At 37.8% G+C, this 18,258-nt stretch overlaps 1 protein-coding gene across 4 annotated transcripts in view; it reads left to right on the top strand.

Annotated features, from left to right (window-relative positions):
* LOC126375286 (homeobox protein homothorax) overlaps positions 1 to 18,258 on the top strand; it is a 368,740-nt gene that overhangs the window by 63,106 nt on the left and 287,376 nt on the right. For all 4 annotated transcript variants that reach the window (XM_050022221.1, XM_050022219.1, XM_050022220.1 and 1 more), the window contains exons 5-6: positions 3,563 to 3,613; positions 9,196 to 9,366. In XM_050022221.1, the coding sequence (XP_049878178.1) occupies positions 3,563 to 3,613; positions 9,196 to 9,366 (222 nt within the window). The remainder of the gene's footprint in view (positions 1 to 3,562; positions 3,614 to 9,195; positions 9,367 to 18,258) is intronic.

The following is an 18,258-nucleotide window of genomic DNA, read 5'->3' as shown; positions in this document are numbered from 1 at the left end:
GTCTAATAATAATAAGAATTAAGAAAATAGCAAGAGAAACTTATATTTAAATTAAATGTGATGTCATGTCGGCCAATTTTAAACTTCGAAACCTTGAAAAATATTTCCGAAATAACAAAATTAAGAATTAGGTGTTACCATCGAAAAAAATCCTGTTCTATATTTTGAAATAGCAACTGTACTATTTCGTGTTCCTATCGATGAGTTATTTGGTCGGTCATCGGCATACAATTCTCAACACGGCCTCTACAATCCATTGTTGGCCACTTCCCTTTGTCGGAATGTACTGGAATTCGAGACAGCCGTCTATGGATCAATGCTGTGGCTCTGTACACCACGATAACGAATGAGGCTCTTCAAGTTCCGAAGTGTTTGTGATTGTAAAAATGCTATGAAAACCTACACCGTGGAAAGTGTTGGCTTTTGTACAGCTATTTGCGTTATTAACACCACCATCAATTTAAGAGTCACGCTCTTGTCGGTGCAGCATTTTCCATGCTACTTTTTTAGGGAAAAACAAGGCAGTGGTTTCCCTCTTGCCTTCCGCCCCGCAGTACTCTGTCTGACGCAAGTGGGATAGCGCCCAGAGTAATCTATTACAAAGCCATACTAGGACTCCTGTCCTCCGCCTCTGAATAGTACTGACAGTTACTGAAAACAACGCGATTTTGCGTTATTAACAATACAATATAACAACACTTTATTGCACATGTAAACACAACACTAAAAACAATTAAAAATGTGTCAAGAGAAGTACAATCGGCGGGCTCATTGCTAAATAGCAACAGAACAGTGTTTTTTTATTTTTTTATTTATTAAATATTTTTATTCATATAAATGAAGGTATACAAATAGTCTAAATCTAGTACTGGCCTAGAATAAACAGATAAATAACACTTAAATATGTTTTGCAGGTTGTAAATATCTTTATAAAACATTTTAACACTAAATATGCACTATTTTATACAATAAAAATACTCGGTACGTAGAATAAATTAGATTTAACAAGTTATTGTGGACACTAAGCACTGAATACACATTGTTAAATTAAGAATTAATTATAGAAATTACATTGTAAAATAATAAAATATAAATGAACAGTGGTTATTAGATAAATATTCACCGGGCATTGCCCTAGGGGTTAAAAAGACCACTTTGAACAAAATTACTTAGAAAAGCAATATTGCTATTTGACGTATCTTCTATTGACATTGCGAACTTACTTTTATATACCTACGCAAATGACAAATTGCAATATTGCTTTTTAGACGAATTGCTTTAATGTCGCCTTTTTAGACTCCCTGGTCTAATTAATACATTGATATTCGCATCACTATCATTGAATGCTATATTATAGTATTTTATGCAACAGTTGTATAAGAAGGGTCAAAAAATGCGAGTGGCGTGAGTTGCGATGTGAGCCTTGGCGAACATCGCAATAAGAGACGCCACGAGCATTTTTTGACCTAGTTATACAACGTTGCATACAATACTTTTTCTACGACGACGTAATTTTGGTGTAGAATTCAATAGTTCTTCATCCATTTTTCCTTTTTATTTTATACTTTTTAGTGTTTTGAAACGAAACACAAAAATTTTCCAATTTATTTTCCAACGCGCGGGAAAATGGCGGCAAATGTATACTTTTTTTATAGTATATCTATGGCACCAAACAAAGTAAAGGTGCCAATTTCCAGGTCAAAAAAAAAAAAAACAACAACAATGCTTTTTTGGCGACATTATACACTTCTCATCAAAAAAATCGAAACACTTCCGTTTTCATTGTTTCTGTCCGAATTTAACACAAAAAAGAATTCATACGATGAAAAAAAATACATAAATGTATAGCTGGCAGTTTGGCCATTACAGTAATAAGCGAAAATTCTAAATTCAAAATTAGAATTTCATTTGTTTATCTTATAAACGAAATGAATCACTGTTTTGAGACAAATGTGTGTTTAGGGTTGGAGTACATTTAGCGTTTAAAAACTAAAAATTGGCGCCTATCCTTAAACTTTTTGTTTTTTATTTCAATACTGTGACTTTGGGACGTCTAAAAAAAGGTATTTTTTCTAAAACGTATGGATACTTCGCCCACAGAAGCCGCCCAAGTTGTGGCATTGCTGGATTCTGGCCTTAGTCAGCGTGTTGTGGCTGCAAGACTGCATCTAAGCCTGTCATCTGTTCATAGAGTCTATAAACGTTATCGGGAGACTGGTTTGTTCACGCGCCGTTCAGGATCTGGCAGGAATCGGGTCACTTCTGAGCGTGATGATCGATTTATTGTAACAACTTCTTTAAGAAATCGACGCCTTAACGCTTTTCAACTGCAGCAGCGGCTTCGTGTTGTACGAAGGGTGGCTGTAAGTGACTCTACAATTAGAAGAAGGTTGAAGGATCGTGGACTGGTACCGCATAAGCCAGCAAATGGGCCGAAATTAACTGCAGACCATCGAAGAGCGCGCCTTAACTTTGCACGTGAGCACCTAAATTGGTCATACCTACAGTGGAGCAAAGTTCTCTTTTCTGATGAGTGTAAAATTATGCTGTATGGTAACGACGGAAGGAACAAGGTCTACAGAAGAGACGGAGAACGCTATGCACAATGCTGCATTGAAGAAAAGGTCAGCTATGGTGGCGGTTCGTGGACGGTTTGGGGAGGAATCAGCGCCGACGGTAAGACAGAGCTTGCTTTCGTGTCTGGGCCACGTCTGCCTGCACTAAACTGTCATCGGTACGTCGAAGAGTGTCTCGAGCCTCATGTGATGCCCTATGCACATTTTATTGGCAACGGCTTCATATTCATGCACGACAATGCTAGGGCTCACACCGCGGGCGTCGTACGAGATTATCTTAACGAAGTCGATATCTCTATTATGGAATGGCCAGCAAGAAGCCCGGACATGAATCTCATTGAACATCTGTGGGATGAATTAAAGAGACGAATTCGAGCAAGAGATCCTGCCCCAGAAACACTTAGCCAGCTGCAAGATGCAATCCAAGAGGAATGGGACAATATACCACAGCATGTGATCGTGACTCTCATCCGATCGATGAAGAACCGTATGGAAGCAGTAATTAGAGCTCGGGGAGGGAATACAAGTTATTAAATAAACGTTTTTTAGCTTTTTTTTTTCATTTACGTGTGTTGTTTTATCCATTTCCTTTATACTCCATACGGAATAAAAATGACTCATTTAACAAAATACGAAACCTATGAAAAATTCATTTAAATTTAGAACATTAACATTAAGATTTGATAAGCTCATATTACTCACTATTAAACGACATTTAACATTTATTCCTAAATGTACACATTTTTCTGATAATCCTGACAAAACGTAAACTTGCAAGGTGTTTCGATTTTTTTGATGAGAAGTGTAGTACAGTTACACTTTGTAAACAATGCTTTTATAGGCCATAGAGCGTACACTTTTTCAAAGAGTTTAATTATGTATGTACTTATATTAGACTTTTTGGTTATTTAAATGCCAGATTAAAGTAGAGGAGTAGAAAAAGTATATTAATGGTTATGTTTCTAATTTCTTTTTTTCTTTCACAGATGGTGCAAGCGATACAAGTGCTACGGTTTCACCTATTAGAATTAGAAAAAGTGAGTACCAACCAACCAACCAGCATTATAGTTATTAAACTTATTAAAGCGGAATACATTTGGAATGGGCTCAGAACCAGTTTCGAAAATATCACCTAACCCGAACATAATATCGACTCGATTATGAGAGGGCTCGATTTTGAATCGAGATATGGTATCGATCTTGCCGATACACGCAACCGACCGCACGCACACCACTACAGGTTCCAGTACTGGTAAACACTATAGGAGCAACTTATAACTAATAAAATAATAATAGTCGTTTACTGTTAACAATACAAGGCTGAATCTGAAAACTGCGTAGGTGACATGACCGTAAAAACATACAAGCGATGACGCCAAAGATAACGTCACGGAAGCATTATCTGTTGAAATGAATAACTTATACAACAGTATCGGTCATTGTAATTCTCGGAAGACAAATATGTCATCTCAACAAGAATGCGACCTCCTGTCCAACCGGTATTGCGACACCTTTCTTAAGATTCGAATTTTAAATGTCTGAAACTATTTTGAACTTCGAAGCCAGCGTCAGGTGTAGCGGCGTGAATGGCCGCGCACGATTCGGCCGTTGTTTGTTTTCCCTTTATCTCCCATTTGGACGGTTCCGTTCGCAAACCGGTCCCGCTTCTTGCGTGTGTCGCATTGCGAATTCGCGCCATTATACTCTCGATGGAATCGTAACGGTAACACGACAGGACGCTCGCTTTTTGCTAGTCGCAATCAATTCAGACAATTTGCGCTCACCCGCATTAATTGGGAGCATAAAATTCAAATATCCCGCTTCAACATAGTAACGTCGTGTCGTTCGACTAGTAATTAATTTAACTTGTCAATATTATGGTCACGTTTCTACGAAACTTGTTTGGCTAACGTCTATATCGAGACGAATGATCTCGAGAAACGAGATACCTCATCCACTCGCTCCCACAGATTCCATAAATCGGGCGCCGCATTGATCGTACTGCGTTAGGAACCGGTAAATTTGGTAAAAAAAGTTTGGTGTACAAAAAGGTCTGTAACGAGATAAGGTGTAATGCGATACCTCTGTACGAATCGCTGGCCGGAGGGCGAGATAAAGGCCGTTTAAAAAATAAAAATAATACGGCTTCGAAATTCAAAATATCGGGCCGGAGCCGCGGGGCGATTGAAGGAATCGCTCGATAATGCGACCAGTATACGAGCGGGTCGATTTAATTTGCGCACATTTCCATTGATTTCATAGAAAGTAGTTGTTTCAGTTTAAAAAGAGAACTGAAAGAAGAATGCACGAGGCCGAAAAAGGAATTGATAACCGTTGTGGTCGGAGGCTAACCGACACGGATTTCAATTTTCAAGCTACATAAATGTCCCCTGGCTAGTCGCAGGCTGTGCAGGTCGTCTAAGCCTCGCCGCAACCAGGTTCACACACTCGCCTACCTGTCTCCGGCATCAAAAACAGTTTTTTGCTCCTCACATCCCATACATGTCCGTTTCTATCTCGTCTACGGTTTTTGTCGAATAAAAGTAAAGAAAAAAGCACCGTTAGTTCGATCTGTTTCCGCTTCACTTCACTCCGTTCACAGGTGATGCTTTTTTGAGCTTAAATAATAATTAAAAATAAAAAACCGACGACCCGACTCGCGCTTACAATGAGATCTAGTTAAGTGTACATTTTTTTCTTTCCTTTTACTATAATTGCTGTTTTTCAAAAGATAAAAAGAGTAAGAAATCTTTTCTAATCCAATAAAACGTTTTTCTATAATTCTCCTTGCCGTGGCATCGAAATTGTCATTCCGCTGGATGAATGAAATTAGTAAAAAAAAAATTCAAACCGACCGTGAAGATTTTAATTTAACGAACTCCCTATATTATATTTACATTAAAATATCCAATAAGGATTTTTGATTTATGCTTTTAATATTTTTAAATATGGCCGCGGGCAGTCACATTGCCTCATCATGGGTCCTTCGGTCGTGCGATCGGCTCAGTGATTGGTCACTCGAGGGTTTTTTATGTAGTCACTCTGATCCCTAATTACGTTATGTGAAGACGCTCGGATTCCTGTGGTAATGCCAGGTTAGAATTTGTTTTTGTTTTTTAAATTTCCAACCGGCCAGTTGCGTTCCACATTTAAAATTTAGAAGGACGTCGTGTTGCCGTCGTAATTGCTGTGTTTTCTTTTACTTTTTTCTACGGTTTTGGTATAAGCATGAGGCAAAAGTTTAAGTATGTATACAGCCTCTTTTAAACAACATTTAAAATATTTATCAGTATTAATTTCAAATGGCTAACACGAAACCATTTATTAAAGCGGTCATGATTAAAAAGGTAACAAATTCAAATAGCTGTTGAGACTTTTTTCATATTTTGTTTCTAACTCGTAAACGTTATCTGCAACAGCGTGGCTAAGTGATTTATGATGTGGGTCAGATTTGTTGGTTTTACGGGCCGGGACTCGAACCCAGACCCGCGTTTATGAGGCCTCCACCGCAATTTTATAACTTTTATACAACACACTAATTCCGTGTGTGAATTATATTTTGTTACACGACACGGGGTTTTAACCAACATTTCGATTCACACGTTTTGATTATAATTGGAGGAGTGTTTTCTAGTCTTTTTTTTATTATTGTTTACTTATCATTGTTAGTAACTTTTATCGCTTTTACTTGCTACTTAGTAAGTCACGTCGCTTCGATTCACAAAACAAAAGAGCAATAGTATTTTTTTTAAAGTTCCATTTACTAAGTATATCTAAATGTTTTGGAACGAGCGATTTATATCTTATTTTGACAGCTGTCAGAACATGTCTCTCTAGCACTAATTGGGATATTCTACTATCTCTCTATGCTGTCAACTGGTTCAAGCTATATTTAACTGAGTATAAATACTTCAATATTAAAATCCACCATTCACAACCAACCTAGATCATTCAACATTATACTTATCAGGGTAAAATAACGCGCGAAGCAATCGAGCTCTCATTTGAATGCGGGACCGGTTAGTTTTTTATTCAACACAAAAATAAAAAGGCAAAGAATCCAGCCCTGGCCGGCCGATCAGAAATGTCGGCCAAATATGCGCCGACGCACATAACTCGCTATATGTTAGCCCTGTGGGAATTTGCATACATAAACGTACAGACAGCGTATCTACCTTCTCATTATATGGTAAATATTTCTTTTGTACCTATCTTGATATAAAATGGAGGTTTGAAAATTAGCTTTAGTCTGTTTTTCGTAATAAATTGTTATCTTTTTTGTTTTCATGGCCTGGAAACGAGTCCTTTAGCCAGCTCTTCATTTTTTTGGAATGGGTTTATAAAATCTCAAACAAAATAATAAATGAATGAATTTATCACGGTAAAGATTAGAGTCAGTAATTTACGGCGAGTAGGTAATAAGAATGTTACTATAGGTAAGTAGTTTTTAAACTGAGGTATAAACAAGATGCTAAAATAATCCCTAGTCGTAACTCAGCGTAGAATGAAACGTTATTCGAAATGAATGGACGGAAGCACTGGCCACTAACATCGGCGAAACGTGAAAAATGAAACGAAAATACACAATTAACACAAAAGTACCTACGTCAAAATAAAAAACTGGTACGAAAAAAACCCTTTTCGAATCGACCGTGGCATAGATTGCCAACGGATTCGTCACCCACGCTTCTGGCAACGGTAAACTATCAGAAGTCCTCTTTTAAAAAATCTCAAAACACTCAACAAACATACCTGAGTAATGGCGGCACAAGAATTTGTCAATAAACACCGATATAAAAGTTTTAAGTCTATTTCTAATTTTGACTTCGTAAATTCTAACAGGCGAAGAATGACAGCCATGCGACGTCTATACGTCACCGAACCGCCATTATATCACATTTCGTTCCTAAATAAATAAAAAAGTATTCGTTTAGAAACACTCCATATCTCAATCCGTGAGTCTCTCATTCCAAATTTAAATTTCTGGAAAGAGTTTGATGTTCGTAAGGATAATCGCTCGAAGTCGAGAGTTGGAATGCCGTAATATCTCATTAAAGGCATTACCTGTCTCTAAATAACGTCGTATCAAAGGAATATTTCCATTGGACTATAACTCTTTGGTCCTGGCGCGCATGGCTCATGTTGTCGTGCAAGAGACGAGCCTTCAATCCTTCCCGATTAACCGAGGGAACAGTTCCAAATTTGAATCTCCGAAGAGTTACGATGTCAAATCTTTAGTCGCTGTCACTAAATCGAAAATAGTATCGGCGTCCGCGTCGGTCACAGAGCGGGGATTAGACTCCATTTGATTTTATTTCCATCGGTGTGTTTACTCTGTCATTCGTGAGCTTATAAAGGCGCTCTCAATCATGATTTTGACATTGACAGCGCAATGTTCGGAAACCGCCCGTCCTGTACCGCGGCGGCGTTTATCCGCTCTAGTGTCAATAAAATTCACACAGTCATAAATATGAATTTCAACAGTCGGTTGTAAAATTCAAATTATGATAAAGAAACTATAACAATATTTGACCCGTCACTCGCGCGTGCGTTTTACAACCCAATGTATAATTTAGAAAAAGCTGTCGATTAGGGAATTAGTATCCCGAAGACATAATTAGCTGTCAACGGCGGGTAGCGCTGTTTCCGCTTCCGGCGCTGTGTTCTATTTTCAAATCCGCTAAGACGATTGGAGCCCTGCGTGTTCCTGGAGAGTTCGATTTTTTTCTTTATGTAGCGAGCACGCGGCCTCCACCTGCCGGAATTTTATTACATTTCACCGTGTAAATGCTATCTAAAAATTTCGTTAGTCTTTTTATTGCTTTATGTTAATTTCTAAGCTAATTATGCCTATGAAAATGTATAAGGCTGGCGCACAAAATTAATACGCGCCCGACGGGGGCCGTATTTTATCGAATGGAACAAAAAAAATGAGTTTCGTGCCGTTTTTACGATTCATTTTGAGTTTTTACAAGTGTGTGTGAAGGCGACAGTTGGCTCGCGACTCGTTCCAAATGTATTCCTTTGTTTGTATTGTTGTGTTTTTGTGCGCGCTTTGTATGGTGATATCGGTGTAAAGGTCGCATGTCCTGTGTCGAACCGACGACTGTTATGATGTTGGTAAACCCGGCCTAACCGTTACCTTAGCAGCAGTTTTGTTTACATGGCTGCCCCAGAAAACATTTTAAAAAGTCAATCTTGGCTATGACGTCACCCATACACAGTCTTTTGCAGGTCTTTTGGGCTGAAACATCTCGAGCTCTTATAACAAAGATAAATACTCGTAGAGCTGAGACACTACGTACTGGCTGATATAAACATTATAACTTCTTTTTTGTTCTTTTTCAAACACGCTATCAGTCCTTGGACTTTTAGCAGTTCTTAAGAAGTATATATAATATTAGATGTTGCAATAAAGGCTGTCCAATAATGGAAGGATCAGCCCCACTCGAACTCAACTTTCCTAAGGACCTATGCACTAGACAAGCTTGGTGGAATATGCTCCATACCCCAGTTGATTGAGAGGCCTGAGTCCAGCAGTGGAAAGTTTACAGGCTGTTCATGTTATGTCAATGTTAAGAACCAATTTCGCCGTCTTCACGAATGTTTCCTCCGGCAGGTACACGAGCTGTGCGACAACTTCTGCCACCGCTACATCAGCTGCCTGAAGGGCAAGATGCCCATCGACCTGGTGATCGACGAGCGGGAGTCGGCGCGGCCCCCCGACGCCAACGGCGAGCCGCGCTCCGCCCCCGACAGCAGCCACGACGGAGCCTCCACGCCCGACGTCGTGAGTACCCCCTACACCAAGTCCCATCTCATTCCGAGGCGCGATCCCCAGCTGGCACCCAATTCTACCACGAGTTACCTCGTGCACCCCTGCTCTTAGTTTGGCCATTGCAAAAACGAAGTACGTAAGGGGGTGCTCGCAATTTAGTTTCTAATTCCCGCCTCCCTCGCTTTCATACCGACGGCGATCCTCAACCGACGTTCCCCTGGCCAGAACAGGAAAGCTATCTGAGAGAAAACTCGATTTTTTGTTGTAGCTTCTTTCTTAATCGAGATGGTAGTTCTCTTTTGGATATGATTTCTTGTGACGTCACGCCAGGAGAGCGACACGTCATTGAGGATCGCCCGTTCCGCAATTTGTATTTGTTGACGGAATGCGGTCGCCGCCGGTGCTTCTGAGAGCTTCGCCACCGAAGCTCGAGGAAGTGCCGCTAGTTTAAGTTCCTTTAGAACAAATCTTCGTTTTTGCAATTGGCCAACCTCTTAACACTGTACGATTCAAATTTGAATTGAAAGTTTACAATTAATTTCAAAATTGCTCATGTCGCGTTACAGTGAAGGGGTGAACAAAAATGGGTGCGAAAACCGCAGTTATGCTGTTTTTTTTTACAAACAATTTTTCGATGCGAATTCTTTTTTGATTCGCTGGATTCTGACTTGATTTGGAGTTAGTGCGTTTGGCTAGCGGACACACGCGCCGTGTCCGGTATGTTTTGCACCGGAATTTATGTATACGATTTAAAAAAAAAACATACGTATAACGTTGATTGTAATATGTGTATACTAATAAACTAGTGAGTTAAGTGCTGGATGAAGCCATAACACTGAACAGGCGGAACATTAGCCACATGAGGAATCAGCTACGCGTTTCTGAGCTTAGATTAAAACCCTAATTAGTTAATAAAAAAAGAACCTATTGGAAAACGAAGTATACGTAAAAACACAACTTTACCTTGCCTAAGTGAGAATAAGGATTACTTAAGAGTTTTAAATTATTGTATTGGTTTAAAGGTGGTAGTTGCTAGTTTTATCTTCGGCTAGTAATTGAAAACAGATACGTAATATAGAGTATGGTTGCGTTACTGTGGTAGAGCACGAACTATTTAGTTAGAGAAAAGGAAATACGTATGCAGTATACGCTAGGTGTAATTCTGTTCGCGATGTGACGCCATGTTGTACAGTCGATATAAAGTTTACGAAGACTGTATGTTCATTTTTAAGTGCGAAAATAAAATAAAAAAAACGTAGGTAAATTATAAATTAATTGATCCTTGAACAATTCATGAAGGTATGCAAAAAATAAGAATTTTTTTAATAACAATTTCACGTTAAAAATAACGAAAAAGGAATATAAATTACTAAAATGAAATATTATTCATAATATTTTATATTTAATATCATATCTGTGTAAGAAAAGTATTAGTAAAAAAATAAAGAGTTAAAATGATGAAATCTAAAATAAAAACTACCTATCTAAGAAATTAAATCTACGCACAGTAAAAATTTACCTGCAGTCTTTTTATAACGACTTTACAAAATGGCGTATATATCGACGGATATATTATTATGTATGTGCGTTATATAGAAATCTAGATGCTTTTACAGATTAAAAATAAAGTTAGTCGTGCATTGTGTTCCGGATACGACGTTTCTTCTCCTCTATAGATATATATACACAACACGTATATATAGATATGTACTATATATTACTTCATTGCTGTATTTTTGTACACTGCGTCATTAAACGTCATTAGTGTGATTAAATTCCTTTCAGTTTAATAGGTACATATTTTTACATATTATACGAGGCTTATACAGGATGTTCGAAGTCTTAGTGATGAAAATGGCAGTTAAAATGACAGCTTTATATTTGCGAAATTGTGTTTCTGGTTTTGTAAATATATTAGCTGGAGTTTTTTTGATTGCTATTTCAAGTTCCTGTTAAGCATTCCGTATAAGGCCGCGTGGTATATTCGCATGTTCAACAATTTGTTTAGTAAGTTTAAGGGATATTTTGGGCGTTGAGACTGACTTGTTTTGTTTGTGTTATATATTATTTCCGACATTGTTAACGATGGAGCCATAATTTTTTAACTAATTTAAGAACATCAACTCCCTATTCGATAAAATGGGATTTTATTAACTAAAATTATTAGTTACTTTTGTCTGTATATGAGTTTTTAACATTAAAATTTGTGTAGTTGGATCTTATCTAAGTTAGGTTAGAATAAAGCAGTAGGTTTCTTACAATGTTTGAAACTTATTTTTTTCTTAAATCTAACTCGTAAATGTATATTAATATTGCTATTTGGTGTACGTCCATCTTGTATGTCAATGTGATTAATTTTATAATTTTATTTTCTGAACGGATTAAACAATAAACATGTTCTGTTTGAAATTAATCTGGCTTTTTGTTTTGATACATCCGGCGTCCGATAATCTAAGCAGGGAAATGAGAATACCGTAGTGGGGAGTGCCGAAAATTGTTTTTTTTGGGGCTAAAGAGGAGAAAGTTGTCAAAGAATTTCTGTGCGTAATATCGCATTTTTATCATGTCGCTGTATTCCATAAAGCGGGGATCCCCCGGCGCGGAGGGAAAGCCCGGAAAATTGTTTCTTTACGGCACCCCGCGCGCTAATCTTTTGTGCCTCGTTCGGAAATCTAACCTTCGCCCATAAAAAAAACGTGGCGGAATCTTTTCACGGGGTTTTTTGGCGACAATCTGATATTTTATTTATATTTTATAGTCTGTCATTGACGTTTGATGGACGGAGATCCGCGGGGGTGGGGAAATTACTTGGGGTACAAATAATTGATGCAAATTTCCCCGTGGTTATATTCGTTTATTGAAGTGATGTTTTGGGCGCGGACTTACACTTCACTTGTGTTAAAGAATCGATAAATAGGTTTTTGGAATCTCTTCTACTGTACAGGACAATCCTTGAAAATATATTATGTAGTTCTTATGAGTAGATATCATAATCACTATTTTAAGAGCAACGCTCTTGTCGGTGTAGCATTCTCCATTCTTGTCTATCAAAGACCAATTCCTTCACCTCCTTATAAGAAACGACGTTCGCTTTAGTCTGTTCCATGTAAGTTCTTCTTGCTTTCCCTTCCTCTCTTTCCTGGTAGCTTCCCTTCTATGTTTTTAATGAATTTGTCATGTCTTGTTAAGTGTCATCATCATGAGTAGATATACCGTACATAAATTCACAAATCATAATAAAACACCCATTTACCCAGAGATAGTTGATATAATTTTCTTTCTAAGTTAGACAGGTTATGACCACCTCCCAATAAACCCCATACATACATACATATATAAACTCACTCCTAATTCCAATCTGGGTAAGCAGAGACTATGGAATTACATTTGCAAATAAATTCCATCAATTTGGAAAAGATATTCGGTTAAAAACAAAAATGTAATATTTTATAATCATGAACTATATACTTACAAATAAAAATATACTTTATTGCACCAAAATAAAAATAAATAATTACAAAAGACTCTTAAATAGGTACTTGGCAAAAGGCGGCCTTATCGCTTAAAGCGATTTCTTCCAGACAACCATAATGCGAGGACATAATATATAAACAGCCTATATACGTCCCATTGCTGGGCACAGGCCTGCCTTTGATCAACCGGTGGGGGTATGGAGCATACTCCACCACGCTGCTCCACTGCGTGTTGGTGGAGGAAAAATGTAAAAATTGAAATTGAAAGGTACCGAGATATATTGAGAGATTTAATTGATAGATTGACTTACCAATACTTACTACATAGAAATCTTATTAATAAAACAATATTCCTAGAAGTCAATTCCATTACTTCATGGACGATAACTTCTATTCTAGAATAAGACACAAGTCAAACTTACCGCCGTAACATTAACCGGCATATTGGCAATAACCATATCTCTACTGCAATGAATAATGTATACCACTACAATAAACAGGCAGTAAGGTAGCTTGGCAAAATTGGCAGATTTCATTGAATTGTACTGTACAGTCATGAGCAATATAATGTACCCACTTTAGGACTCTGTCGCACTAACACATTTGACATTTAGTGAGACTACAGTTCAATTTGTCAAAAAAGTTAATGTGACATGGTACCAAAGTGTATACATATTAATTCTCGTGACCGTACACACACTTCAGTCTCTACAGTACATGATATCTTTAAGTAAATAACGTAAACTCACGACTACATCCCAATTGGGGTAGCCAGAGGTACATCCATCGCGAGGTGAACTAAGTACCCACATCTCACCGAGCTTTCTGTTAGACCAACGTGAGTAAACACAAAACACTTCTTTGTTAAGCCGTTGGTCCCGGTTACTACTTACTGATGTAAGTACGTAGTCGTTACATGGGTCATGTCAGGGGCCTTTGGTGGCTCAATAGTAACCCTGACACCAGGGTTGATGAGGTTGGTAATCCACCTCACAACCCACACGATAGAAGAAGACTTCTTCTTTTTGCTGGACACGGGAAAAATAAGTATTTTTCTTAGATGCTTGTCATTTTGACCAAATCGTGAAGGGGGTTAAGGTACCTGTGTCCTCTTTAATACTAGGAGTACAAAAGAAAGACAGTACAGGTAAACTTATCTCTGACAATGAGATTTCTTCCAGCTGACTTACATTAGATATTATTACACATCTTAGAACTTTCGATGCCAAGTTGTCTTACTAACTAGCTCTGCCCACCCCGACAAAGGATATCTAGCATGATATACATTTGTCTGTAAATTAATATCTAAACAAAATTTAATTTAACATTAACTGTGTCCTCGCCAATGTTTTTATTTCAAAGACATAACTTCATATACGTCTATAAAAACCCACCTTTCTTCATTTATGTGAGTTATTTCAGTATTTATTTTATTTTATTTTGTTTATCGAATCAAATAGAATTCCATAGTCTCTGCTTACTCTGGTGCGAAATAGGCGTGAGTTTATGTATGTATATTTTGTTTAGCTACATTACCACTTGTATATACATTGTGTTGTAGGGGAATGAGAGATATGACAAAGACGGGATTTGTGGCAATTCGTTGCGGATTCGTCACAGGACAACTGACGCGGATATACGTGCTATAGCCACTAGCAGGGTGGATAGATTACGTGACCCACATGAATAAGTATTGCTCTGTTCATTTGGGGAATGGGATTCCTTTTTATGAGTGATGAAAAACGGATTTCGTGGTGAGATGAAAAATACACATTTTTGTTTTGACGTGACTTATTGTAGATTTGCCGCAGATGGCATTAACTACTACGACAAATGGAGAGCGCTGAAGGCTCTCACCCGGTACAACGTTTAAGACAACAGGCCTGAGGGTGCCCAGTTAGGCGCGAAGCTCGGCTCAAGGCGTCGTCTATGAAAATTACACACAATCTTACACAAAGCTTTATGCGTAAGACTATTGCAGTTTTGAAAGATAAGAGTAAATAGGCATTTAGTGATCGTATGCCATATAAAGAAAGGAGTGATTGTGGAAGCAAGCTTATAAAGTACTGTGCCTATATTAAAAAAGCTATCTTATAGAGGCAGATAGAGATCATAGACTTCCATTCACCACACTCCTGAAACACCATTTTGTCATCATCTTCTCACAACAAAGTCGTGTTTTTATTATCTATTTATGAAAAATCACATCACTAATTTAAGAGCCACGCTCTTTTTTTTATAAACAAAATTACATACATATACACTTTAATACTATCGCCAAACTACAACCGTTGTTTGTTGGCGTCGCGTTCATCATTTTCGGTGTAGCATTCTCCATGCTACTTTTTAGGCAAAAATAGGGCAATAGTTACTCTCTTGCCTTCCGCCCCGCAGTACTGTGTCGCGAGTGGGATGGCGCCCAGAGTAGTCTATTTCAAAGCCGTACTAGGACTCCTGTCCTCCGCCTCTGAATAGTACTGACAGTTACTACTGCCTTCTGTCAAGTTCCTCTGTCATAGTCCATGTGACTTGCGTCTTCCGCCCTGCATCGCTGTACCTATGCATTAATCCGTATTGATAATTTGGAGACGGATGGAATGGTATGACAAATAATTAACCAAAATTAAAACAATTATGCACCTATATCATATAGATTTTTTCCTTCATACAATGTCGTCCATTTTTGTTAATGACGTAAGTAGATTTAATCTAAATATGCTTTTAGAATTATACATTAATATTATTCAATTGTTTTATTTATTATCATGGTTAATGTAGTGAAAAGCTTCACAAAAATCCTTGGGAATGGATTGAATTTCATGCTGCATTGCTATTTTATTTACGAATGTTGTAAGCAATGTTCCTTTAATGAGTCACCCAAGGTAGTATTTTAGGACCAATATTCTATAAAATAGATATCTAGTTTATAGTGGGTTTCTTAATAATAATGTAAGAAGGATTTTCGCAAGAGTGGTGGCAGCAAATGTTCATAGGTACTTCAGTCTGCAGCCAATATGGGATAGGCGCTGTGATGACTTCTGATGAAGAAAAAAAGAAGCCGTTGAAGTTGACTAGATTTCAATTTTCAGAACTTTATTTAGTAATAAACAAAATGTAATAGTAATTTGCACAATACATTTACATGACACTGTGCTATTTACTGCACTAAATAAATTTATGTTGGTATAAAAAAAAACTGTAAACTACCCACAATTGTGTTAGGATATTGATGGCGTTCATTCTTACCGCGTGACGTGTAAGTGCGAGCGAGACACAGTCAGCGCGCTCTCACTCCTTAGCGGGTTAGTGCCATTTAAGACTAAAGTAAAACCCACAGGGGGTGAGGTCGGCGCCCGATACAAAATGGCGCGGGGGTTAGACTTTTATTCTATGATTATACAATCTTAAGTAAGGAAACCTTATCTTATACTAATTGAAGGAGAATTAATTGGAAAGATTTACACAACAATCGCAGTAACAAACCAGAAGTAAAGATTGAGGAGTGGAAGATATCCTGATAGGATTTACAACGTAATAAAGCAGTCGTGACAAACATGGCCGCGCAGTGCGTACGCGCAGATCGAGAATTCTAAATGCTTTTATAGTAACTGATTTGAATTAAAAGCTAATAGGTAGGGATCTATAGTATTATGTTATAGTTAAGTATGTTGGAATATAGATTTAAAGCTGCAGTGGGACGTCGTCAATAAGTGCATTTCTTTTTGTTGACTTGAATGCATTAACTACTTGGCCGGACAAATGGGAAGCGCCATCTCCTAACTGAAGTTGGCGATTACTACGGCGATCATCAGCCGGCAATGCAACTTATGTTTAAGTCCCATGTAATAGGGTGCGAGCTAATTGCCATTAACCGGACACAAAATCTCTTGAATCGCACAAAACTCGTTACTTTCAGCTATTTGTGACAAGACACTCACATTAGGAAGTTATGCGTAAAATACCTCCTCACATGTTATGCAGTTGGAGCAAAACAAACTTGGCTTTAGTCTCAGACAAAACTCGTAGGTGTTTCTAAATTGAATCCAGTCCAAGATAACCGGCGACTTACGAGTGCACTAACTGAGCCACTTACTCGTCGGTATACCCTGGGCGACAACAACACTGACCTCAAAAGCTTCTAAAAGCTTCCAAGGATTTAAACCTGTCAATTTTGGCGCCAAAACAGCAAAAAGACGCCGCCTGCCGCTCGTAAACCGTCGCTTTCAAATGTGGAACGCGCGTCTATTGGCCGGAGGCTGACCAATCTACAAGCACAGACAAATTTTATAGCTACCCATTGGCCGCACCGCGGTTACTTATTTACGACAGTCCTAAGGTTTACTCGCGAAATTTCTATTAATAAATTAGTCGTAAACGTTCCGTTATTTACGATCATAGCGTCCAATGTAATTATTTCCATTATTAGAATTAGTATCATTATTCCTTGTACGCAACGTAATCAACATTTGTAATTGCAAAGGTGCGTTCGGAATTCATCCTAAATCGAATAATTGCTTACTTATTTATTTTAATACGAATACAATTTTGAAATAAGAACGGAATGAAGTGATTTCTTTTTAAATAGAGCCAACCAAATAGATTTCATTTAATTTTCTTTTTATTTCGGACCGCAATAACGGCCTGCTGTGCGACGCTTTGATACGGCGCGTTCCATTTGAAGTCTGCGGGGTGTCGACGTCTTCATCTTTGTGGTGCAAATTGATTGTTTCCCTATTAATGGAACACGCCTCTATGACAAAAAGGCTTTTTATTTTTTTATTGTCGAAGATTTGTTTCTTAAATCGAGCTGTGGGGTAAATGATGACATCAGTGCTCCCTTTGAAATACCCATAAAGGGAAAGTTAGTCTTAATGCGAATAACCTCAAAGTAAATTGGCACTGTGATGTCATCACCATATGGTCAATTGTCTGCCATTTGTTTTGTTTGTAGGTCACGACGACTGCATTTTGTGCCTCGTATCAAATTTCTTATGAGGTAATGACCAAAAACAAATTGTTATGTATGATGAAGCGTTGCATTAACTTATTAGGAATTGCTGGCCTCGATATCAGGAGAAAGACTTCTATATTCAACACAAGCAGATTAAAAAAACATATTAAAAATGGCTTGGATTTGACCATAATATCACTTGATGGTAAGTGAAGATGTCGTGTAAGGTGGTACACGTTTACCTATCAGGTGCCTATCCACTCTTAGTTTTGAAAGTTCCAAGATTGTAGTGAGAGGGAAGGCATTGTAAACAACAACAATGATAAGAAATAAAAAAAAAACAAAACTTGAGTATATGTCATTAGGAAAATTCGGTGAGTTTCAGTTTGAGCTAGAATCAAAACTAAAACTCAGCAAACCGTTATAATACCACAATATCCGAAACTATCCACCAAATCAACATCCGGAAAACGCAAAATG

Source organism: Pectinophora gossypiella, chromosome 18, assembly GCF_024362695.1.
Source record: "Pectinophora gossypiella chromosome 18, ilPecGoss1.1, whole genome shotgun sequence".
NCBI lineage: Eukaryota > Metazoa > Arthropoda > Insecta > Lepidoptera > Gelechiidae > Pectinophora > Pectinophora gossypiella.
Note: the sequence above shows the minus strand (reverse complement) of the source record. Positions and strands in the feature narration are given on the sequence as shown.